The sequence below is a fragment of the Ceratotherium simum genome, chromosome 10 (genome assembly GCF_057802395.1).
Source record: "Ceratotherium simum simum isolate JZ-2026a chromosome 10, ASM5780239v1, whole genome shotgun sequence".
Taxonomy (NCBI): domain Eukaryota; kingdom Metazoa; phylum Chordata; class Mammalia; order Perissodactyla; family Rhinocerotidae; genus Ceratotherium; species Ceratotherium simum.
Genome location: NC_141909.1, coordinates 10514858 through 10542389, shown reverse-complemented (window position 1 = coordinate 10542389; position 27532 = coordinate 10514858). Strand labels below are relative to the sequence as shown.

The window sequence follows — 27532 nt, the reverse complement described above, 5'->3', positions numbered from 1 at the left end:
TTCTGGAGAACTGGTGGGGTAAGAAATAGAATCGAGCCTGTAATCATGATTCTAGTATCTCAGTCTCTGACATCATCTGATACCAAAAGAAATCAGCTGTGAAGATTCTCAAAGAGTAGAATTTTAAAAGTCCAAGTTAAATGTTTATTCTGGTCTTTCACGCAGAAGGTGTGCCTCATCATTGCAATGTAGGACAGGCCAGAAGTTAAAAAGGTAATTCCCAAACTAAATTACTCTTGCAGAACCAACATGATATGCCAGCAGAGCCCAGAAAAGATGTGCAACTGCCAATGTGCTAAATTTAGAAAGATCCAATCAAATTGAATGCCATGCAAATTTTAAAGATATGATTTTCTTTATTAATAGTTCATAAAACTATGAGTGAAAACTAAAATAAAAGAGGGAAAAGTGCTCAATTTTACCCACATAAGAGATAAAAACTCATTTATATTTCATATTTTGTTTCTTCCCCACTGAAAAAAGAAAAGTATTTTTATATATTGTTTACCTAGTGCAGACAACAATGTTATAATTGATTTTTAAGTCTTAACATCCCTTTAATGCATTTTTGTGCCAGAGTTACATGTGTGGTGGGTGTTCTAGCATCATTCTTGCTGATAACTGCTGGATGATTTTGGAGATTTTTTTACAGATACATTTATAAGAGAATTATCCACAGTGAGGTTATCTAGTCCCATTCAAGTTCTTAATTCAAGTCTAATGCTAAGCAATAGGACCAGGCCAGAACAGGCAATGAAAGCACTAAAATGTGGAAGTAAATGTATAAATAAAATATTTTAGGTTTAGGCTATCAACTGTACTCAAAAATAGACTTTATAAATTGTGTTCTATTTAATTCCAAGGCATATATTTTCTCTGAATAGGGTGGGGGGAAATTACCCCCTCTCTTCTGATTTTTATATGTTACTGATCCCAAGATCTCAAGGTGTCTGTTTTACACAAACAATAAAAGGAAACTAGCAGGCCATGGACATAGGTAATTATCCCTATAAGAATACTCAGGGGCATATATGTTTTCATGATGCAAACTAACATTAGACTGTCTTCCGTAGGATTCTAGGGGCTTATGACGTCCTTATGGAGGAATGAGGCTTATGTTTGCTTATTTCTATTATTTATACTAAACATTAGTGTGGAGTCGTTGAGTGGTATGAGGTACTTGTGTCATCGTAACTCTCAGTATTCCTTCTTCGTGGGAGAAGGCCATTGGCTGTTTTCACTCTTGCCTGAAACACCTGAACTGTCCAATCTTCCTTATATTCTGAAAGAATGTGCAGCATAGAATAATTCCTGATTCATGTGCAAAAAGTTTTCTGGGAAAAAACATAATTGTATGCCTGTCCATGCAAACCATTCTAACCTAACCTATTCAAACTTAATTATTCTAACCTTTATACACTCCTAATGGTATTTTTAGGTGCTATCTATTTGATATAAGCTAGATGGTATAATTCTAGAACATAAGTGCATCATTAAATCACTAAAATACTGTGGCATGGGAAAGAGTAAAATTATAGAAGATGGTCTAAAATGACCATACTAAAAAAAAAACATACTGGGTTTTTTTTTCCTAGGATTTTGAGTGGGACTTGAATTATAAAATACAAGTTATTACCACACAGGATGATAATAGAAAGTGAATCCATATTACCACTGTAATTTGGAAGCCCATTCAGAGCTGACCAAGATGGATCCATGGCGCCAATTAAAACCACAGATATCTACATTAATTGAGACATAATAATATTTTTTCACCCTTTTTGTATTTTACATAATTATAACGCAAAGTCACAAAGCCCAGGGGAGTAAGAATAATGAAGATGTTCATGCTACTTTGTTTGTTCTGTGGAACATTCTTGTTCTCCATATAATAGTGATTTTCAACCCTGGCTGCACTTTAAAACTAGTTGTATTCATAAAACTGGATGGCCATGCCCAACCCCAGACCAATTAAATCAGAATATCTGGGAGTAGGTTTAGGGCATAAGGGATTTTTTTAAAAGATCACAGGCCAGGTACAGGCCACGGTGAGAACTACAACCCTATGTGGGGTGGTGGTCACTGTGAGTGACTGGTAATTTTTACACATCAAGTAACCAGGTTGGGAACTTCTAAGGTGAGAGGGATTGGTTTGTGTGAGGTTTTAATGTTGCTATAGCTCCTAGCATATTGGTGTTTCTCTGGTCCTATTCTGCTTGCAGCATCTATGAAGCCTGGTGATGGAACAATGCAGTTTCAGAGCACAGGAAAACCCCGTGGCATCCCCAAAAGCAAACTGGGGGAAAGAAAACCACTCCCTAATCAAATATCATAGTTCATGGTAATGCCGATGTTTAGGAGATAGATGGGTAGCTCTAAGAATTTTAGAGGAATACACCCCTGTACATGAGTGTGGTGACGAATTGACCTGGGCGCTCACTTCCTTTTGTGAAAGATCCTTCCAGGGCACATGGAAGCCAATGATAAGCAGTCAAGTTGCTAAAGTATCTTCTCCATTAGGACCAATTATCCATCATCAACCATTTTCTTGCCATTTTTCTTCCCAGAGGTTTCTAGATCTCAGACTGGAAACTCTGAGAGGACATTAGTATCAGGTTCTCCTGCCTGCTGGCCTTTCTCCCTCTTCTCAACTCGCTTAAAAATTTTGACAAAGGCAGCTTAGCAGGGTGGTTCTGACTTTACCTAGTTGTAAATAATCTCATATCTACTAGTACAATATGTGTTGAATTCAAATCATAAAGATTTCAAGGTTCAAGCCTCAGTTTTGCCATTTGGTGACTTTTAGGGTGGCATCAGGGTGATTTCTCCCTATTTTTCCTATTTGTAGATAACTAATCCTTATTTTGTATTCAGAGAATTCTCAAAAAACTGGAATGTGCTTGTGAATTATTACATCATGTGCTTGCTTCCTTAAACCCAAAGGTCGCTGTTCTAATTAGGACCTGTCTGTCAGCATCCCTAACGCTCACTCCTGTTTTTAAAGAATACATTTCAGTGTTAACAATTTTCTTAAGATTCATAAGACCACTGTAACGAACCAGAGAAGAGACAATATCTTAAAATTCACCCTAAAAAACTGTTTTTCAATTAAAAAGGCGACAGGACACAAAAGTAGGGTTAATCAGTAATTCCCACTGCTTTTATAAAGCTGTTATAATCCTGCTAAGTTTTATTAAATTTTATAGTCCTACAATTTTTACAGCCTTTTGAGGAGAGAGAACCTTTATCTCATCTTGTTTTATTCTGTTCTGCTGTGTTTTTGCAAATGTTGAAAATGGTAACAAAACAAACCTAACAGTCTTAAAGTGCACATAAAATGCAATGTAACTTGTAAGAGAAGAAGCTACGGGCCAGATCTTGCATAGACTCTAAGTCGCTCGACTGTGGGCACTCTGATTCCGTTCTCTTCCTGCTTTATTCCCATAACTGTTCCTCACCAGCATTTAGGGAGATTAGAGAGGATTTTAAGAGTTACTCAGAGATTCTTGTTCCTTCTAGTGCAGTTACACAATAGGAGGAAAGAATCCCCATACATGTAGAGAATAAAGGTTGAGAATCTTTTAGTACCTCCGCTTTCCAATTTAGTGTTTAGTATTATTCAGATAACCAGATATAATTAGGTGTGTATGTGTATAACGTCTACGTCTGCACTTTCACTATTTAGAAAATACTGTGTTGCTTCTTCAATTCTGAGGCAACACACTTTTAAAAGACAGTGTCTACTTAACACTTCTCAACTTGATTTCTATTCTCATCATTAAAAATAACCGACTTGTTTGGCATTACAAAAACCAAAGATGGCAAGAAAAAAATTCGTAAAATCTTTATTTGAAGGATATTATTTTTCCAAGAAGTCCAACTAAGCGGTATTTTCATACAGCTTTAGTTTGTTTCCTTTCTTGAAAACTTCTGTCATAATGGATGACATCAGCCTCCAATCTGATAAATCAGAGTGTCATAGCTCTTATAGTGATCAGAGTTATGGAAAACTAATTCTCATGCTCTACTAGACTCTGGTCAAAGAAAACATGGAGAACATCAAAGCTTATGAATCTTTAAAGCCCATGGTCCCCACACTGTAAGACTTAAGGAAAGAAGAATGTCTTTTTATCAAAGAATGGGTGAGGAGTTAGATAGGCAAAAGAAAACAAACAGATATATATGTATTAGCTTCAACCAGAAGAAACTGACATCTTTTGTAGGTCAAAGATGGTCTAGTGCTGACAATTTTAAAAGGTTCAACCTGGTATCAAAATCCCAACAAGTAAACAATGTTTGACATTGGTCTTATGAATAACGCCTTCTCTTTCTTCCCTGTGGCTGAGTTGCTTTACTTTCTCTTTTTCTAAAATCAAAAGAGGAAATAAAGCGCACACACACAAAAAATCAATGAACACATATTATAGGGAAAAGTTTAAAAGTAAAAAAGGACAACATAATAGACACAAAAAGAAAAAGATTAGAAATTGAAAAGGAGTAAAATGAAGATAAAAAAGAATAATTTAAAGTTGAAAGAAAAATTAAAAAAAGAAGAAATGCCCAAAGTCTAAAAAATAAACACAATGGCTGGAAAAATATTGACATTTCACATAGCAATACCAAACGCAGAAATAGTCTACTTTATATTCTTAGCTACTCTCAGAATCACTGTTACTAAAAATTTGATCACTAGAATTTAAAACAGGAAGTGCCGATAATCTGGTTACATGTACTCAAATCCTCCCTTCTTTTCATGGAATGGTCTATATATGAAGGATAAATGATAAATGGATGAAAAGATTCATATCCACTCCTGATCCACAAGTAATATGTGATTAAATATTTCTAATAAAATCCGTTTTTGCTTTTCACTAAATCTTCCGAGCAGTAAAAAGTGTATCTATTCTAGAACTTATGTGCTAAATTACAAGGAGTGAGAAGCCAGTATAAACAGAATAGGGGAAAGGAAAACTCAGACAATTGAATAAGGAGGGACACCAGAATGAGAATAAAAGAAACGTTGTATATAAAGAAATAGTAAAATGAAGACAGATATTAATACAATGAAAAGTGGGAGGCTTTTTAATAAAAAAAAAAGTTATCACAGACCCAATTCTATAAAGTAGTTAAATATTTTGTACAACGTATTTAAAGGCACACAGCCCTCATGCCCTCTCTATAAAGAAAGATATTATCTTTTCTTGTTGAATACAAAGAATTTGAAAAATTACATTTCTATTATTTGAAACAACTAATCCTTGTAGCTCTTGAATTTCTACAATTATCATTAAGAAGCTACAGGCTTGATAAAAATAATACTGCCAAAGTAAACATGTAATCAACTTTCATCTGAACACACCAGGTACTTACTTGAATTTTATGACAAGATTAAAAGTAACAATAATGCTGTATATGACAATTGTTTGGAAAAAAAAGAAAATATTAACTTATAATTATCTTAAAATGACAGGTTTCTTTTGTTGCTCTGTTGATATTTTCATCCATGTGGTCCAAGCGAAATCGTGAATGGCATTCTAGTGTGTAACATTTGTAAAAGTAAACCAACATAACCAAATATTTGCAAATTTCACAAAGTCATTTATGTAGCAGCGTATCTTCTACCCACTGTGTTAACTGGTGGCCTGAGGTTGTCACTTACTAGAATTAGTGCTGTCGTCCTTGGTTCCATCGAGAGCTCCATCTGGGTGCATTTGCAAGTAGTAGCCTTGCCTGCAATATAACCTGGTCACTATACCCTTGAGCTGGGGATCTGAAAGGCAAACATAGTTATCGTAAGCCTCACGATGTGTCACAATAGAGTTTCTTTTTTCTTTTCTGTTACTTTTCTTTTTCAGAAGTAAGAGGGCATTTTATAGAATTAGTACTTTGTATTGTACGTTTCCCAGATTCCTCCATATTTATCAAACCTGGAGTATACTAATCATAGAAGGTGAAGAGAATGCAGTCATCAGCTGCATGGGTCAATTGCAGAAAATAGGTCATTTTATGAAACTAATATGTGTGTATTTAAATTATTAGTTGAAATGATTAAATTAATTAATTTATTAGTTGTAGTATTGGTTAAGTCCTAAACTAATTAGTTTAATAGTTTAGAATAATATTATCATTCAAGATGGCAGTACAAGTTTTGCAAACTTCTAGCTCTAAGAAACTTTATTCAAGTCTTTTTAATGGATTTTTCTTTTTATTTAATTTGACAAGTAACCCCAAAACGTGAAAAATCTGTATTTAAAAAAAAAATTCATACTAACATTTTGATACACAATTTTAGAAAAAGCCCTGATATGGAGACATAATGTTTCCTTGATGTCTCAAGGGCCACCCTAACTTGCGTGGAAGCAAGTACTTATGCATGATCCATAGGAAAATGGAATAACAGACTTCCGAACGCAGGGTGAGGCACGATAACAAACCTGTGCTGTGAGGTCAGCTCTGAGGCCATAATCCGGACAAGTTAAACGAATTAAACAGATAATCCTACTAATTTATACAACTAAGAGAAGGGGAAAATTATACCAATAGGGCTTGAGGTAGAGAGCAGTGGAAGTTTATTAAAACAAAAAGGGAAATTATATGGTAGCAGACGTCCCATTTGATGAGTCATTGGAAAGACAACCACCTTAGTGACCCAGCGCTTCACAAAGAGCCAGTTGCACCTTTGAAAATAAACATTTGCATGTGGTTTTTCAAAGGCCATCCCGTCTCATGACTAGATTTGATGTCGGACATCATAACACTCACCATGGCAACCGCGTCTCTCCACAATCACTGAATAGGACATGCAAGTGTAATCACGCTGTCAAAACAGTAGGATGTTACCGAACAATGAAACCTAGCATCTTGTAATGGATAGAAGAACTGAGGACTTGTAAACAGGTGAACACAAAAAATACACATGCAAAAAAAAGCTATTTGTGTGTGTGTGTGTGTGTGTGTGTGTGTGTGAGGAAGATCAGCCCTGAGCTAACATCCGTGCTAATCCTCCTCTTTTTGCTGAGGAGGACCGGCTCTGAGCTAACATCTATTACCAATCCTCCTCCTTTTTTTTCCCCCCAAAGCCCCAGTAGATAGTTGTATGTCATAGCTGCACATCCTTCTAGTTGCTGTATGTGGGACGCGGCCTCAGCCTGGCTGGAGAAGCAGGGCGTCAGTGCCCGCCCGGGATCCGAACCCAGGCCACCAGTAGTGGAGCGCACTCACTTAACCACTAAGCCACGGGGCCGGCCCCCCAAAAAAGCTATTTAAAAACAGAATATCTTAGGCTTGTTTAGTCTCAAGAAATTAAAGAGAATGCCAATATCTGTTTCTATGTACATCTAATGTAACTAATAATTTGAAAAATGATTCCATGATACACAGATTTCCTTCAAAGATAGTATGATATTGAAGAAAACCTGGAAAATAATGCAGGAACACCACAGCATCACAACACCAGTGTGACTAAACATATCAGAATCTAGATGCTTTTAGAAGACTAGGATTTAAAAAGAAACATTTAAGGGATTATTAGGATTATGTTACGTATGTTCTTTATTCTGTGGTATATAACTTTAAAAATCACATAATTCCAAGGTGTGCATTAATGAAGATAAAAATTACTCTTGTGCCTTAGTCTGCCCATCACGCAGAAGATTTGACTGGGCAATCAAACCTCTAAGTACCAAGAACTTCTTTTCTTAGTTTTGCTGCATCATATGTTCATCATTGAAAACGTAGCAAGGAAAAGAAGAGAACAAAAGTAAAAAGTGGGGGCCTGATTCTTAGTTTCCATGAAAACATATAGAGAATTTTAGATATTGACAATTTTTCTGCAAAACCTTTATGTTCTTAATTGATTATTTTTAATAATCCTATATTTTAGCTACTATATCTTCTGGACTTGAATTAAGCTGGTCAAAGCAGTAAGAAGACATATAACCCCCACAAGCTCCCTCACACTCATACAAAGAGAGCCCTTCAGTTTTGTTTTTTCTATTATCAAAAAGACAAGAGATTAGTATTGGTGAGGACATGGAGAAAAGGCAGCCATTGTACACTGTTGGTAGGAATGTAAAATGGTGCAGCCACTGTGGAAAACAGTATGGTAGTTTTTCAAAAAGTTGAACATTGAACTACCGTATGATCCAGCAATCCCACTTCTGGGTATTTACCCAAAGGAAACGAAATCAGGATATTGAAGAGATATCTGCATTCCCATGTTCATTGAAGCATCATTCTCAATAGTCAAGACATGGAAATAACCTGAGTGTCCCTTAAGAAGGGAAGGGATAAAGAAAATATAGTGTACATATATTCAACGAAATATTATTGAGTCTTTAAAAAGGAGGAAATCCTGCCATTTGTGACAACATGGAGGAAGCTGGAGGGCATCATGCTGAGACAGCCCTTCTCGACCACCCCTCCTTTCTGATAAGGAAGTATAAGTAAAGCATGAAATTCTGTTTTTGAGCTCTCATTTAATTTCAAGGAAAGAAAACCAAATTGATTTCGATTTATCTAGTTTCGCATTATTTGGTATTTTCTTTCTAGAAGCCGTAATAACAGCGGTTGTGTTCTTCTCAGGTGCCAGGCACTGTTCTAAGTACATTACAGGATCAGCTCATTGAATCCTCGCCACAACTTACTTAATACAAAGCCCATCTTGAAGATGAGGAAGTGGAGACACAGAGCAGTGAAGTAATTTGACAAAGAGCACTTACTAACAAGTGAAAAGCTGAGGTTTGAACATGATCCTGCCCACTTATCTACTAAACTATGTGGCCTCTGTGAATTGAACAATTGAACTAAACCGTTTTAAAAACCTAAAATAAAATGCAAACCAGTCGGTTTTTTTAAAAACTAAGTTTAAAGCATTAACCACAGCTGTGTCTAAATCCAAATCCTGCATACTCGGAGCTGAATCTTGATATGAAATAATAACATGAAGTGAGAAAGGATCAAAGTTCTCGAAAATATCTTCTACAATCCACCCCACTTTGCCATTGGCTGCATTTCTGATAAATCTTTACCCATGAAGCCCTCACCAAAATTGAAAATTTAATCCTGTAAGTTTAAATTTCTGCCAGTATCATTTTTACTTCAGTTCTCCCATCTCCACCAACTCCAGCCAAAAGGCATTTCTACCCCTGACTCAACACCATGCTCGCCTTTTTCACTCCACCTAATGAGTTGCCCAATTCCTACAGATGCTGTCGTCACAATCTCCCTCACTCTTTTCCCTTTTTCTATTTTCACTGCCAGCAGCAGTTCAGCCCCTCATGGCCTCTCCTAGGGGGTCTTCCCACCTGTAGTCTGCCTGCTCCAATCCATCACATCAGGAAATACGCAGGGACTTTTCGATGCCCTCCGACTTACTCACACAACCCGCAGCAGCGGGGCCCCATCTTACATGCCTGGCTTTATTTTCTACTGCTCCCACGCCATCCCCTGCACATAGCCCAACCGGGGTCACTGTGGGCTGCCTACAGATATTCCACAATCATCTCCCACATTTATCCTGTTCCTTTAACCTTATCTGTCTCAAATATGCCCACCTGCATAAAGGTGCCCCCTTGTACAACCGTACACACACACCACCCACATGCACACATCTTCGCATGGTTAACTCGTTTTCCTCCTTCCCAAGCTTGGCTCCATCAGCGCTTCCTCTGTGGAACTTCCCTGACACCTCAGATGAGGTCAGACTCCTCCTCTGAATGCTTTTATGGCAGTTTCTTCATAGGTCAACTTATTCTTTAAACATCAAAATTATTTCATTTTGTTTTGTTTTGTTTTTTGTGAGGAAGATTAGCACTGAGCTAACATCTGTTGCCAATCCGCCTCTTTTTGCTGAAAAAGATTGGGCCTGGGCTAACATCCGTGCCCATCTTCCCTATTTTATGTGGGACACCTGCCACAGCATGGCTTGATAAGTGGTGGGTAGGTCCGCGCCCAGGATCCGAACCCGCGAACCCCTGAGCTGATGAAGCAGAGTGTACGAACTAACCACAATTCCCCTGAGCCAGCCCCCATATTAGAAGACATAGAAAACAATACAACCCACATCCATGTGCCCACCATTGAGATTAAACAGATGTTAATATTTTGCGTTGTAATTCATGGTTTTAATTTCACATTTGTGTAGTTATATGATTGACGTCTGTCTCCAAACTGGCCTGTGAGTTTCATGAAGAAAATTGAAATGTATGATATTGCTCACCATTAAATATACAGGGTCTAGATGAATAAGAGCTGTGCAACATGTATTTCCTGAATGAATACTGACTAGGGTGTAATTTATCTAGTAATTTCACATATTGCTGCTAAGAGTGAAAATTGGAACAACGTGAAAACCAAGATGGCAATCACAACAAAGCCTTAAAAATGTCCACAACTTTTGACTATGTAGTTAGACTTTCCAGACTTCTAACTTAAAAATAAACCCTCAGTGTTATAAAGTTTTGTGTAATAACATACATGTGTTTAATATGAGCATGACTATGTTAAAAATACTATCCATGGGGAAAAATACATGGGAGAAAATACAGCCAAAATGTTAAATATAACTGTATTTTGATGGTTACTTGAATATTTATTTTTCAACATTTTATTATTTGCAAAATTTCCTATAATCATGGCATGCTAATTTTATAGTGAAAATGTAGCAATTTTAATAAAATCTATTAATGCCTTTTTAAAAAGTGTGTGTAAAAATAATATTGCATACATATATGCAAATAACCTAAATGCATATTACTATTGCAGATTAACTGGTTGCCCCAAATTTTCAAGGATTCCACTTATTAGGTTTTCTTTGTGCATAGCTACACATCCATAAAACCTTCACTATGATCTTTACTTATAAAACTTGCCATTGTGCAATGTGGCCATTTATAGCTTAAGGTCACTTTTTCAAATAATTAAAAAAAAAGAAAACAAAAATTTTCTCCAAAGGCCAGAAACATGCAACCAAATAATCAGCAAAAACAAAACAAAACAATTTTACTGAGAAAACAACCACATCAGTTATGCGCAGTCAGGTGATGGCATGACTAAGCTTCTGGATCTACTGTGTACAGGAGGACATGACCCTTCATTTTCTCACTCTATAGCAAGTGTTAACTTCAGTATCATATGTGCTGGACAGCTCACTTACATGTATTATTTCATGTCTCTGTGAGAGAAAAGTTGACAAAAAGGGACCAAGAAAATCTCACATGACTGCCAGACAGGACCCAGACTGGGCAGCTGTAATAAAAGCACATACCTTTGAAAGCACAGTGTCCAAAGTAGGTGTCTCTCCCCAAAAAGGAGTGAAAGGCAATGAATTGCAGTGTGTGAAGACCCAGTATTAGAACTTCCTGTGTGTTTATTGTCTCCAAAAATGAGAAAGAAATTAAGATTTGCTAATATTTAGCATGAATTGACATCAGAGTCTTCAGGGTCACATGTCAAGTTGGGTCCTTGAAGTACCTGAGGCGGGTGGGGACATCCTATAATTCTGAGGGGTTGACACAGTGACCCTGGCTCTCAGTCATTGTTCCCAATGAGTGCTTCACAATATGTTGAAATTTATGTCTTCCTGGTTAAGTAGACTGATAAATTATATTACCTAGTTCAACTAAAGTTAGGATAATTTAGGGGAAAACACCTACAGAGATAGTATGGCTTAAAAAAAAAAAAGAAAAAAAAAACACAAGCAAAAGCTAACACCACGAAAATAGCAAAGACGATATATCTTCTACATGGATTATATGGTTAAAACCGCACACAAATAAATTACAAAAGTGGTGATGATCTATTCAGATCTAACGTGAAGTCAGCCAAAAAGAGTCTGAAATGTTAAGAAGACAATCTGAAATATATCTACCATGATAAAACCAGAACATCGCCCTAAATGAATAGTATGCCTTGAGATATAAAACTGAAAATATTATACATGTGAAACAAACGTATATTGAGGTACATCTCACTTTTTTCATTGAACTGATGGGATAAGAAGATTGAGTGACATTCTTCTAGTGAATGTTAAATAGAAGCCCTACATGAACAAGATTTTGTTTTCAATACTAATATATCCCAAACTCCTACAACTTGAACCCTCAATGAATAATTGAAGGATCAATAAATATCTGAAATCCTACACCTATATTTTAGCTAGCCATGTTAAAAATTCAAAATATTTCTCAAGTCATAAAATTTCTAGACTTCTTTGTTCTCCTTTCAAATACTTATGCATTCAGAATATTTACTCTGCTTAAGAAAATATGAAAACTTTGTCTTAATTATCCTTTTTCTTCTGTTTTATCTTTTATTTTATATTTGCTGTGCCTGCACATTTTACTGAAAATGTTCTGAGAATACTCCTTGTGTGAAACTCTGTACTAACTATGCTCTCTGATATTAATTAAAATAGAAATAATGAAAGCTAATGTGCATATATATCAAGGAACAAAAAAGATGCTTCATAATATATTAGCCTCAACACTCAGAACTGAAAGAAATGCAAATCAGTTCAACTGTCTTCAGATACAGGGAAAAAAACACATTTTTAATTAAAACAATCACTCTCTCACAAGTAGGTTCATTTAAATCAATCACTGTCACAAATTGTTTTCACGCAATGTGCACACTGACAAAACGGAAATCAGAATAACCCTTAGAAGGATGTATACATTTAAAATCATTATTGAAATTGAAAAATGTACAATAGAGCATTTATATATCAAATATGTAAATGTATATACATCACACATAGTATGTTTATTTACATACAAATCTCAATATTAATTGGTTATCAGTGTAGGTTCTCAAATGTCACCCCTCTATTAGCTAAGGAAAAATTGCATTTTTTTACACAGTAAAAAGCAACTTTTGGAATATACTTTTTGTGACAGATATAATTAGGTTTTGGCACTCCTAAAAGCAGAAAATAGTACTGTGAATAATTTACCCAAAGTCATAAATTATCATATAATCCAACCATAAAAATAAACCTGCCCAGGAACTCTTCCAAAGGACTGAGAAAAAAGAGTGGGGTGAGGGCACTAAGGGAAATGGTAAATAAAATCAAAGGCATGTGAAAATCTGCTACTTCTTTCTGTTAATTCTTTAGGATGACATTCAATTTCCTCCTGGAATTGACCCCACGCTGCCTCCAGAACCTCATCTCTCTAGAAACATTGTTTCAGCCATTTGAGAGCGGTTGCTCAAGCCATCACCTCAGTCCAATGCATTATTACGTCTGTTAGTATTTTGAATTTTAAAGGTTTTTCTTAATTGAGGTAACATTGGTTTATAATATTATATAAATTTCAGGTGTACATCCTTGTATTTAAACTTCTGTGTAGACCACATTGTGTTCACCACTAAAACCTAGTTTGCATTCGTCACCGTTCAAATGTCTATGTCTGTGAAAATTTAACTGCTGATTATACAGCCCAGAATAGACTCTCTACGTCTGCCTACCAGAACCTTATGTCTGTAGGCACTAGGGATAGAATCTCGCATAAAAAAACACAGTTCTTGTCCTCAAAGAGCTTCTTGTCTACTGAGGAGAGAAGAGGAGAATCCATAATATGGCTTTATATGAACTAGTCATGTGTTAAATTATTGGATTTACACGTCTTCCTGCCCTGCAAATACATCATAAATCCCTTGATAATTTGCGTCATATATAATTCAAAATAGCCTAGCGCTATGTTTTGCACAGAGCAGCTGCTCAACAAATATTTATTGAACTAAACTCATTTTCTGTTTGTTTTTAAACAAATCTGTATATAAGCCCTAAATGGTATTCAAGGCAAAATGCATTTTTAAATTTTATTTAAGCGCTGGAGGAGCAAGCATGCCGAGAATACGGATGAACGTGGGTTTTGAAATGGAAAGACCAGTAATTTTTGACTTTTTTCCTAAAACTATTTTGGCCAAAAATTTCCCTCTAGTAAAATATATTAAGAAAGCAACAGTGGGTAAAGCCTCTTCTTGGGGAAAATATTTGAGAAGATCATCAAAGAGAAGGCAGGCCGTGAGGATCCTGCTTACTATTCGACTCTAAGCTCTAAGGGACAGACAGACCTGTGAGTGTTATCTTGGGATTCCTAGTGCAGGGTTGAACTCATACTACATTTTTGAATGTGCAGTGTCTACAAACTTCAGAAGGAAGCAAATCTTTGTAGCTCAGTTAGAACAGCACCCCTTTCCAACACTATTTTCCTAATCGCAAGATTCTCTAATTACAAGATTCTAACATATTAGAGACAGATTAGAGCTCCTATGCCCCCAACACAATTCAGAATTGGACAACAAGACGGCCAGAATGTTGGATCTACTGTTCCACTGTATTTATTCATCACTTACAAAGATGAATAATTACATAATTTGGGCCACTATTTTATTCCTTTTAAATTATAATTATATCTTTTAAAATTAAATTATAAATGTTAATTATGTAAGTGCAAAAGATGATAATATACAAAATTCCTGCGCATATTTAAGAAAGAAAAGTATGTGACCTTCAGTAACAGCATTTGGGATCCAAGTCAATCCTTATTATAACATCTAGAGAAAGCTTTCCTGATAATACACTGTGCCAGGGGTTCCTAGCTTGTGAAGGACTTCATTTGTTCCTTACAGGAATACATATGTGCGTACGTAAAGAATCGGTATGCTCTGTCTTGCTCAGCGTGCTGATGTGTCACTCTGTGTGGCATCTGCAGCACTTACAGATATGAGCACATGACTCATGTTCAGATTCCTCCTTCATATGTCAATGACATCAAATACCGAAAGAAACTTAACATTACTTTGAGGACATTTGATACCTACTTCTTTACATTAGCATAAGTATTACAAACGACTATGCTGCCAGCTGACTGACAGCATAATATTTCCTAGATTGCTAAGCAGCAAAAAGCTAAGCATTTTATTTAAATTTTCCAATGCTATTGTCATAGAAAGAGTGAAATTTGAGATACTTTAGTTTAATTGTTATCAAAATACTATTTATTTTTTTAACTATAGATATACATTTTGGTATTTGTATTTCTAATGTTGCTTTCAGATAGTATCACAAAGGAGTGTTCAAAATCTTAGCAACAAACTTGCAATAAGCACATGTTACTAAGTATTTCTGGTTAAATTGCCAGAATATTTCATTCTTATTCAGCCAGTCTCTAAATGTTTAATGATGACTTTCTTTCTATTTCCTCATTGCAGGATTTTTTTAATTAAAAAAACCACTGTGGCAATAACTGCTACAGACCTCCCCTTTGTAATGACTCATTCGAAAGGAAACTGTACCATCTTGAGATACCTACAAGTTCTATGTTAACTTGTGATACCTTGTCACAATAAAGACACACACACACACACCAAATAGCAAAGAGTGGGGAAAAAAGTTTTTACTTTGCTACATAAGTGACCAAAATAATATCCTTTAATTTTAATAGACAATCCTTTTACTTCATGCTGCTCAATAAAAAACAACATTTTATACTTATTATAATACAAAATAGAATTGCATGTTTAAATAATAATCATGCCTCTCACTACATTCTTCATAAAGTTTGAGGCTAATCAAATGTAACTGAATGGCTTGAGAAACAAAGGCCCAAGAGTATTATGAACATTTGCTAATATTTTGTAATCAAGTAATACCATAGTGAACAAATTTCAGTGCTAGAACTAAGACTGAAAAACAATGTGAATGTTACATGAGCCACATGCCACAATCTAAGAGAGCTTAATAATTATGCAGACATTCTTTAAAATCCTAAGTGAGGGCCAGCCCCGTGGCTTAGCGGTTAAATGTGCAAGCTCCGCTACTGGTGGCCCGGGTTCGGATCCCAGGCGCGCACTGATGCACCCCTTCTCCGGCCATGCTGAGGCCACGTCCCACATACAGCAACTAGAAGGATGTGCAACTATGACATACAACTATCTACTGGGGCTTTGGGGGGAAAAAAAAGGAAGAGGATTGGCAATAGATGTTAGCTCAGAGCCGGTCTTCCTCAGCAAAAAGAGGAGGATTAGCACGGATGTTAGCTCAGGGCTGACCTTCCTCACGGAAAAAAAAAAAAAAATCCTAAGTGACTTCTACTTCTGACCAAGATGGAGTAACAGGGACCAGAGGTGCCCTCTCACAGGAAAAATAAAAAATTGACAAACTGAATTTTACAAGACACTAGACATCAGGAAATGAAGGACAGCTGTCTCTGAGAGATGGGAAAGAAATGAAACGAGCCCTACTATGGCCTGAGTTTAAAGCCTTGAGAGAGATTCCTGGGCACAGTGAAAAGAGAGGAGCCCAGTGAACTCTCTAAGCTAAGAAGATGGAGCTGCGAGCCCAAGGAGACCAAGGCAGACAGTGTACAGAGTATTGGAGAAAAGAGAACTGCAATGAAGGAGAATTTCCAAGATCTTCAGAGGGTTTCCTAGAGTATTCAGCTGTGTACTGATCAGCAATTGTATGTAAGGAAACTACTGCAGGCAGGGGAAAACCATCTGAGAGGATTAGAGACAACACTGTTGCAAACACACACAGGACTGGAAACAGTGCCTATTCCCATAGTCAGACTAGGAAAATTCATAATTCATTGGGCATTGAGCAGAGTACAAATAAGGGTCTTGCCTGGGGGAAAATTGGCCTTGGTCTGAGCACTGCTTCAATCTACCTAACAAATTCTGAAAGCAAGAACTAAAAAGAGTATACTGTTTCCAAGTAAGTTAACTGCATCCCAGAATAAGCTCAAGAATACTTATAGGAATACGAAAATATCGAGCACCCAACAAAGTAAAATTCAAAATACTTGGTGTCCAATATAAAATTACCAGGCATGCAAAGAAATGCGGAAATGCAACCCATAACAAGGGGGAAGAATTAGCAAATCAAAACTGACACAGATGTTAGACTATTAGACAAGGACAGGGAAATTGTCATTATAACTATATTCTATATATTCAAAAAGGTAAGTACAGACATAGAAGATTTAAAGAAGGTCCAAAATGAACTTCTTTAGATGAAAACCACAATTTATGAAATGAAAAAAAAAATTAATTGGATGAGATTAATAGCAGATTAGGAATTGCAGAAATGCAAGTAGGGAACTCGAAGGCATAGCAATAGAAATGGTTCCAAATGAAGTCCACAGAGAAAAGAGAATTTTTAAAAAATTAACAGAGCCTAGTGAGCTGTGGGATAATTTCAAGCTACTGGATATATGTTTAATTGGAGTCTCCAGAAGAGACTATCAAGGGGGCAAGAAAAGAAAAATATTTGAAGAAATAATGGCTGGAAAATTTCAAAATTGGTGAAAACTATAAAACCAAAGATCAAAATAGCTTAACAAACTCCAAAGACAGGAAACATGAAGAAAACTACAACAAGACACATCACATTGAAAGTACACAAAACCAGTGATAAAGAAACAATCTCTTTTCTTCTCCGAGAGTGGGAACAAACACATTACATAAAGAGAAACAGAGACAAGAAAGACAGCAGATATCTTGCTTGTAACACTTCAAGCAAGAAGACAATGGAACAACATCTTTAAAGTAAAAAGAAAAATGAAATTCTGAAACAGTGAACATATCTAAAACAAAGGTAAAATAAAGATATTTTTAGACATATAGAAGTAGAAAGAGTGTATCATCACTGCAAGAAATGTTGAAGGAAGTCCTCCAGGGAGAAAGAAAATGATACCAGATAGAAATATGGATCTAAAACCAAGGAACAAAGAGTACTGGAGATGGTAAATACACAGGTCAATACATACACATTTTTCTTTTTATTTATATCTCTTTAAAAGATAATTCACTGTTTAAGCAAAAATAATAACAATGCAATGTGAGGTTTATAATATGTAAAAGTAAAATGTATGACAACAATAGTAGAAATCACAGGAGAGGAGAAATGGAAATACACTATATGTACTCAAATGTATGCCACATCTCCTATTAGAAAGGCCCCACACTTGGTTTAATGTTCTGCTGACACCATCTTGAAATTCTTAATAATTTTTCAACAGTAGGCCCTGCATTTTCATTTTGCCCTGGCTCCTAAAATTATATACCCTGTCCTGTTCTTAGATCTGACACCAAAAGCACAATCTATTGAAGAAAACACTGGTGAATAAAACTTCATAAAAATTCTAAAGTTTTCTTCAAAAGAAACTGTTAAGAGACTATAAAGACAAGTCACAGACTGGGTGAAAATATTTGCATATTTTATATCTGATTAAAGGCTTGAATCCACTAATACATAAAGACTTAAAACTCAATAATAAGAAAACAAAGATTGCAATAAAACAAATGGGCAAAACTCTAAAGCACTTTATCAGAGAATATTTATGGATGAAAAAGAAGTTCATAAAAATATGTTCAATATCACTAGTCATTGGGACAATGAAAATTTAAACCATAATGGAATATGGTTACACATATTAGAAGATTAAAATTAAAAATAATATCATACCAATTGTCAGCAAGGATTTGGGTAAACTAGAGTTCACAAATACTAAAGGTAAGAATAGAAAATGCTCCAACCAATTTGGAAAACTGTTTGTAGATTCTAAAATATTCAACATAAACCTGCCATTCCATAATCCAGTGATTCCACTCCTGGATATTTACTCAATGGTAATAAAAGTACATGTCCATACAAAACCATGTTCATGAATGTTCATAGCAACTTTATTTGTAATAGCCAAAAACTGGAAACAACCCAAATGTCCATTCAACAGATGAATGGATAAACAAACTGTGGTATATCCATACAATGAACTACCATTCAGCAAGAAAAAGGGAATGAACTATTGTTAGATGCAACAAAATGGGTGAATTACAAAATAATTACATTGAATAAAAATCATATCTATTGTATGATTCCATTTATAAGATATTCTATAAAATTTAAACAAATATGTAATGACAAAGACAAGCTCTGTGACTGGAGATTGGTGAAGGGACAGGGAAGGACAGAAGGTTAGGAGTACAAAGAGGCATAAGGAAACTTTTGGGGTGATGAACATAGCCATAATCTTGAGTATCATGATGACTTCTTAATGTCAAAACTAATAAAATTGTACACTTTAAACATGTACAGATTGTTTTATGACAATTATACCATAGTAGAGCTACTAAAAATAAAAGTAAAAGGATAGAAAACAATAAATTATGCTAACAACAATCAATCAATATTAAATAAAAACAAAATAGATTTCAGGAGAAAGAATCTTACAATGGATAAAGAGGAATCATTGCATAACGATAAAGGAGTCAATTGATTAAGAATACATAAGGATCCTGGATGTTTATGCATCTACTGAGAGAGCTTCAAATACATGAAGCAAAACCAATAGAACTTCAAGGAGAAATAGAAAAATCTAAAATTATAGTCAGAAATTTTGACTCAATTCTCAAGAAAATTATCTAAGAAATATTCAGAAAATCAACAAAGATATACAAAAAAAGGTCTAAGGCTTAGAGCATCGTTATGTTAAATTTAACATACTCAGTTAAATCACTAGAGTGTGATTCACTTGTCCTTTCAGAAAATAGAAATGGAATTCCCTAAACAAAGAATCTGTAGAACAACTATTTGACTCATTCATAGAATTTTCACAGCTAGTCAAACCTATAGCGGGCCGTATTAATCTGCTCTCCAGCTGTTATTACATTATCTGCAATTGAGGATTAGCATGAGAAAAAGTATGATGTTAAAGAACCAAGAACATCTGTTGAAATTAAAGTTCATTATTGCTTAATAAAATTCAGCATCAAAAGCCTTTCAGTGAAAGTTACATTGCAATCAGGATACGTGTTGTTGCATTAACTATGTAAACAAGAATTACAGTAAATGTCTATTAGCTTTCTTAAGAGAAATTTTAGAACAGTAAACTGGAAACTTAGCATGAAAAGAAAGCGTTTTCAATTTTTTAGGACACATTCAATTTACGCTCGGGAAGCATTTCCCTAACTGTATTATGCCAAGAAAATAATCAGGACAGTGGGTGCCTTTAAGAAGTTAACAGCACGTGACAAAGACTGATCAACACATTCTCCAGAGGAGAGGCTCATACATTTGAGAAAGAGCATTTCAGATAAGATATAAAACCCATTTTGCCTGTTCACATCTGGAACTGCACAGAAACCTCCTCCCAATGGGCTGTATGAATAGTGAGAAGTGGTACTGATAAATACTAGAAGGCTACTTCCACTTAAGGAAGGTGCAGACATTTGAGGTCTGCTCCCTTCTAAGTTTCTGTCTCAAACATTTGTCTTCCAGCTTCTTGTAGAAGGAGATGAGAGTCATAAAATCTTTTGTTAAACCAATGCCACTCTCTCCAGAACCTCCAGAGCAGCAGAGGAAGGAGCGAGAAGGAGAAGCCATTCAGAGATACCTATTTGTCACAGTCAACATGAACACATTGAATTAAAAAGAGAAAACACTTAAACCAGAGGTTATGAAATAAATAAATAAATAAAAAACTCCTGGAAATCAATGTGGAAGTTCCATAAGGGATGATGTAGAATTTGGTTTTGAATTTAGAGTTCAGTTGTGACCAGGTATATGTATGGCGAAAACCTAAACCTTCTGCATATTTTATTACCAAGAGGTGGTGCCTCTCCACCACTTTTATTTATTAAAGCTTAACATGAATGGCCGTTCACAACGATTTCCTCAAAGAATCCTTAACAGCACGTCAATCACTAAAATTCGACAATATAGCTACAGGAATAGGTTAATTCACATTGGGAAATAAGAGGAGAAATCCTTCTCATGTTCTGTCTAAGCGTATTTTCAAAAACTAAGATATTTCACTTGCTCATTTAGCAGATATTTCTTCAATACCTTCTTGGTCCCAGGCTCTTTGCTAGGAGCTGAGAGGACTTTATAGCCAAAGCAGCTTGCTGTACATTATTCCCAGCATCACTAAGCCAACATATGATGTGGGTCCTGAAATAGTAAGGCTGCATGAACAGAAAGGATCGAGACTAGTGATAACAATAAAAAGAATAACAGTTGTCACCTGCTGAGCACATACTTCGGGCCACAAATTATTCTAAGCGCTGTATGTATATTGACTCATTTAATCCTATAGGAACTTTTTGAGGTAAGTGGCATTATTATCCTCATTTTCACTTGAGGACGTTGAGGCACAGAGTTGTGTGCGACTAGCCCAAGATAACACAAGAAGGAAATGATGGAGCGGGTATTGCAGCCCCTGGAGTCTGGCCGCCCAGCCCATCCACATACCACTAAGCCCAGTGTACTCAGGGTGAAGACCCCAGTGTAGTCAGAGCACACAGAGGTTGCAATGACTTGCTGAAAACACACAATGAGGGGACACTGAAAGATTAGAGGACAGTGATTGACATGGTGGAACTTGGCGAAATTATATTAGAGGATGTTTAATCTGAAGAAGGTGAAACTAAGTCATTTTCCAATACAGATATTCCTCGACTTATGATGAGGTTATATCCCGATAAATGCATTGTTGAAAATATTGTCTAAGTGGAAATTGCATTTAATACACCTAACCTATGGAACATCCTGTCTTAGCCTAGCCTACCTTAAATGTGCTCAGAACACTTACATGAGCTTACAGTTGGGCAAAATCATCTAAATTAAAGCCTATTTTATAATAGAGTGCTGAATATCTCCTGTAATTTATTGAATACCGTACAGAAAGTGAAAAACAGGATGGTTAAATAGGTACAGAATAGTTTTAAGGGTATCGGTTATTTACCCTCGTGATCTCTGGGCTGACTGGGAACTACAGCTTTCTGCAGCTGCCCAGCATCACGAGAGAGGATCATACCGCATACCACTAGCCTGGGAAAAGAGCAAAATTCAAAATTCCAAGTACAGTTTGCACCATCATAAAGTCAAAAAATCGTTAAGTTGAACCATTCTAAGTTGGGGACCGTCCGTATTTGTGGGGCTGTCATGAAAACAGGGAGTGGGATTATTTAGTCTTGCTTTGGAAGACAGAAATAGGACAAATGAGTAGAGTGATGCCAAAATTGACCATAAATAAGCGTGGTGATTGTCATCTCTTTGGTCACTACCATATTCCAGGTGCTTAGAAGAGTACCTGTCATATACTAGGCACTCAATAAATAAATGATTAATATATGAATAAATGAATTAATAAGGATGGAGAAATTTCCAAAACTGTTAGCTGTCCAGTGAAAGAAAGAACCAACTCTCCCACAAAGTAATGGGTTCCCTGGCACTGAAGTGTTCAAGAAGAGGTTGGATGGTTATCTATTAAGGGAATTGGGAGAGAATTGCTGCTTTGCACGCTCTAATTTCAGACTTGCTTTGAAAAAATCATTTATCTGAACATACAAGACAAATATGAGAAAAAGCTGACTTCATTAAAAAAAGTGGAAGTCTATTATTACTTGAAAAGGACCAGTTTAGGACCACTGCCCCCTCCCTTCACACACACAGTGAAGAATGGCGAGCATGCCCCTTTCCTCTCCCTATGGGTTGGGCCACGAACAATGAGGAAGTGAGGAAGAGTGAGCACTCCCGAAGGAGCAGGGAGGAGAAAACTATTTCATACTAAGTTGTTAAAGGAAACAGACAGTCCTTGATTATTAGAGCAAAGATCTAGAAAATGGAAATCTATAGCAGTTGAAAGATTGAGAATGTTTTGATGCTTCATAAAGCAAACTGTGGGGTGTGGAGCTATAGATAAGCCTGGCATATTTTAACAGGAGTTCTATCTACTCAATTCTGGGAGAAAAATTGCAGTAGATTATGTACTGAATTTTCATTTTTTTTGTATTTCAGTTTTCTTTAAATTTTACTTTAACTTTATTTCATAAATACCATTACATAGTCACAGCGTGATAATTTAATAAGCAATCCACCATTTGGTCATGTTTTCAGGGTGCAGAGTAGGAAAGAGGAAGGGAAGTGGGAAGTTGATTGAGAATCAGATCCTCCTTTCACCCTCCGCTACCTCTTCGGATTGTACACTTAAGTCGTAAGTCTTGATTCCCTCTGCTTAAACTAGAATTGTGGTCTGTGGCTTTGGCATCAGATCCATACTTTTAATTTCTAAAAATAGGAAAAAAAAGCTGGGAAAGGCACTAGTCAGAGGGTGTTTTTTGGTACACTCCTTTAGAAACAGCACAGAGAACTAGTTATTCCTTATCCCCACGGGTTCTACACTCTCACGTCCGCCCTCCTGCTCTGTTCAGTGCATGAAGTTCCTCTTTACCCAAAAGCCTTTCTGACCTGTAACTGAGCTGGTACAGGCTCCTGAAAAAAGTCACAGTGCCCTGGAGAAGAACCAGAGAGGCCAGGGTACCCTGGAGGCACAAAAGATCTGGAAGGTTTGCATTCACACCTCAGTGAGCCTGGTTTCAAATGACAAAGCATAGCATGAGCAAAATGAAAAGCAAAACTTTAAAACACTACACTCAGAAACACCACTTAACTCTGAGCATGCCCATGATTGTTCTTTTCTTTTATAATACAATTTTGTAGGGAATAGAAATTCCAACACTTTTACCAATTTTAAAATCCCAGTTCAGTCCTTCAGCACATATCTAAAACAAATTAGAAACTCTTCATTTAATTCCAACTCTGTACAAAAGGCAGACCCAAATCTACTAGAAAGTTTAAGGTGTTTTCTTCCTTAAGGAATTTACAGCTTTATGTGGACTTCAAATGGGATTAGATAGAAAACAGATCAACAATAATAAGAGACTTAGATATTCACTTATAGAATTCCACCTGCCAAAGAAGATGGCCATCCTTTATAACCAACTGAAAAATGTGTGGTATAGACATAAATACTAAGAGCTGGTCATTCTAATCCAGGTGGTTAATGGAAGGCTTCAGAGAAAGAGTGAGATGTGAGCCGTCAGAGATGGCCAGGATGTGGATGACGGAATGAGGCAGGGTTTTCCAGGTAAACGGAATGTCCTCATGGGGGAGGAAGTTTCTGAAGACATTATGGCTGACGGGATAGGTTTAGCAGGTGTAGGGATAATGGCATCTGCAGGCAGCTCTGGGCTTATATGAAACTCAAGCTAAGCAGCTGGCACCTTAAACAGTGGAGACATAGTAAGCATGTTTTCTCTGTTTTTTCTTAATTGAGAAGCGATCTGATGTTGTGACATTTTAGAGAAGACTATCAACTAAAAACGATTACTTTACACAAAATGACCGCTGGGTAAAATAAAAAATTTAACCTGAAAACTGCACTTGATTGTGTGTCTACATTTCCAAATCCAAAATTCTAAGCTTTTCTGTAGAGAATGTTGGCTGTGTGTGTGTGTGTGTGTGTGTGTGTGTGTGTGTGTAGTGAAATTTAAAGGCTGGTGGTCGTCTAGTGATGGAAAACTTTTTAAAGGCTGTGACTTTAGGTGATTCAAGATCATTCCTACTGCTATTTCCACAGGGAATTAATTTAAATAATATTTTCAAAAAGCTCCTTTTGTTGTTTCATGAAGCCAGGATATGTAACAAGATCATTAATAGAAAAAAAACAAAGCTTTAAATCTTTATCAACACTTTTCTGGAATGTGCTCATGCACCTAACAAATTAGTATCTTCCTAATCAACTCGAAGGCAACGACATGAAAAGGCTATGTCTTCTTTTCGAGATTACCTTCTGATAAAAAAACAGCAACAAAAGAATGCTTCTTAAAAGATACATTTCTACTTACTTGTGTACAATAGTGTGAAAGCCTCAAAGGGAGTATCGATTTAAAAATAAAGTTTAACTATGATGATTACTGAGTTGAAGACAAAACTGGCTTCATCTCCAAGAAGCACTGTGTAGATACAGATGAGAAAAATCTGAGCTGTAATTTCCACCTCCCTGGATAGCTGTTGTCTTTTTTCAAGTACCAACATATTTGAAGAAACAAATTTGAGGTAAATTTTGTGTCTGAACATCAGTACTGTAATGTATTTTCCAGATCTTAAAATTTAAAGGCACTATAGAATTATCTTATGCCCCTCAATTTAATCATAGGATGTAGAAACAAAGAGAAAAGACACAACAGAACATGTTCACAACACCACACTTGAAGAAATCCACCCATTTCCATGTTGGGAAACAAATTGCTAACCACTGATCGAAAGCAAAATGTCAAGTTGATGTTTCATCAGATAAAAGAAAGGGTAGTAAGCTTTACTGTATGCTTATTTGACCTAGAAACTTTAATGCACATTATCGATTTCAATCTTTAGCCCAAGCCAAGTAATACACAAAGAAAACTTGCATCTGAGAACATACATAACTTGCCTGCTATTGCCCAGTTAGTGAGAGAGGGAGTTGATCCTAAATCCGACATGTTTTGGGCTCTGAAAGTGCCTTTGCTTTGTGGTGCTGCTTTGCCTACACATACACATATTTATTATACACATCTTTTTTCAAACCATTTCCCCTGCCTCTCACCTGTCAAAAGACTACCCTACATCAAGGCCTCCCTAGATACCCCTCCATTTATGGAATGGTCCCCTACTCTCCCTGTGGGGAAACAGTATTTGTTTCCTTGATTTGGATATTTTACTAAACTATCTTTGTTGAGTTTTAAAACTCAGTTTATTTAGACAAAACAAAACAAACAAAAACGTAGCTCTTCTATAGTGAAAAACGTCATAGTTAAGTTCTGATATAACTCTTGACTTCTGCCAAGGCCTGATCACAAGTAAGAAGTGCTTCTGCATGGATTTCAGAGCCTTTCTCGGGAGAAGGTTTGGGGCATTCCTGTATGATGGTTTGTTTCTATCCTCATCAGCTCACATCTGTGGAATACCGATAAGTTCCATTTGCACAAAGCATTTCCTGGCTCACCTGAGAAAACATTGATCTTGTGAAATGGACTAATGTCGATTTCTCAGGACTCTTTTCTGAAACCTGTACATCTGTTTTGCTCTGCCGTGTGCCAGGGAGATCCATTTGGTGACTGCTGTTCATTTAAGTCCCTCCATTAAAATGAGATCTGTAGTTCAAAAGGTCATCCCAGAAAGACAAAGCTTTAAATCAAACTGGAGCTAAAAAGAGAACCCTCAAATCTCAGAAAGGACAGCATAAAATAGGTTATAAAATTATGGGTTGTGACAATACTCTACTCCCACACAGCACACATACTGGAACAAAATGTTTCCCAGTCAGAGATCAGAGTTCATGCCTCCGTACATTCATGAAGCAGACCAGGTCAATGGGGACTCTATAACCGAGCACTACCCTGGTGATGCCATGCCCAACAGCAAGTCCAGGCCAAGAGGTCCACATGCTTCCACTAGTCCTCTGTTCAGACGTCTGCAGGACTGACTCTAGATAGGATGGGATTGGGGCGGAAGGGAAAAGCCTGGACGGGCGCGAAGGTGGAGCCAGTTACTCTCTCTCCAGATTGGTGAGTTGGATACGTACGTACCTTTTCAGAGGCTGTGTTCTCATCTGTGAGAAGACAAGGGGAATAAGGTCTAACCATCAAGGTAGGACCACTAATGAGATCAGGTGTATACTGGTTTGAGAACTGTAGCTGGCACTTAGGAGAGGTTAAGCAGACGTTAAATTCTCCTTCTCTTCTGTCATTTATTTTCACTGCTCCTTTTACAGGAATTTAAAGTAAAACCCCTAATCTCCAAATCTTTGGTGAAATTGGAAACAAAAATACAGCAAGATGGGTAGTTCATGTGGGGAGACACTCTACCCTCTGTCTGTGCCTCTTCCTCTACACGAGTCCTTCCAGTCACCACACTCTAGATGCCTGGTCCCTCACAATGCCCTTGCCCATCCCTCTCCCCAGCTGTGTGGAAAATAACCTGATTCTAGACACTCCCCTCAAGACAGGTCCCCTTGTCTCCCAGCATTCAGAAAAGGGCACTCCAGGGGAACATTTCAGAGCTGCCTCCTTCCAAAAAGTACTCTCATGCCTAGAAATACCAGAATGCATCCTTCTCTCTCCTCACCTCTCTGTGCTTCCACACGGAGGGAACAGTCCTCATGTTCTGCTCTATCTTCTCATGCGTAATAGTAGTGGTGGTGATTGGAATAGTAATAATGTTAACAATGACAGCCATCTTTTAGTCATTACTAAGTATCTGTTAAGAATAATACTAAGAATTTTATAAACATTACATGACATAATCCTCAGAAAACCATACAAATCAAGTATTATTACCCTAATTTTATCTATTTAAATACATATGTATAATTTCAGACTTAATCAAATAAAGAACGACAATGTTCACACAGTCGGTTGTAAATCTAGGTTTTCATCCCTGTTTTCAGAGCTGCTGGAGGTAGTAGTAAATAATTATAGAGTTTTCATTTATTCCCCCAGTCACAGAGGAATCTACTAATTGATGCTTCTGATGGGTTATATTAGAAGTAGGGAAAGAAAGGAAGGTATGAGAGCTTTATGCGTAAGTGCAGAGAGCGAGAGTGTGTATGTCAGAGGTAAAGAGATTTAGACATAGACAAAGAAAAGAAAAGTTATCCAATTATCTGATAAGACTTAAAGAATAATTATTAATAGTATCAATGGCTGA

General features: G+C 36.5%; 1 protein-coding gene across 2 annotated transcripts in view; it reads right to left on the bottom strand.

Moving 5' to 3' along the window:
• Window positions 1-27532, bottom strand: part of FGF14 (fibroblast growth factor 14) — a 612072-nt gene that overhangs the window by 124506 nt on the left and 460034 nt on the right. For both annotated transcript variants that reach the window (XM_087435889.1, XM_014781777.2), the window contains exon 2: window positions 5660-5770. In XM_087435889.1, the coding sequence (XP_087292015.1) occupies window positions 5660-5770 (111 nt within the window). The remainder of the gene's footprint in view (window positions 1-5659; window positions 5771-27532) is intronic.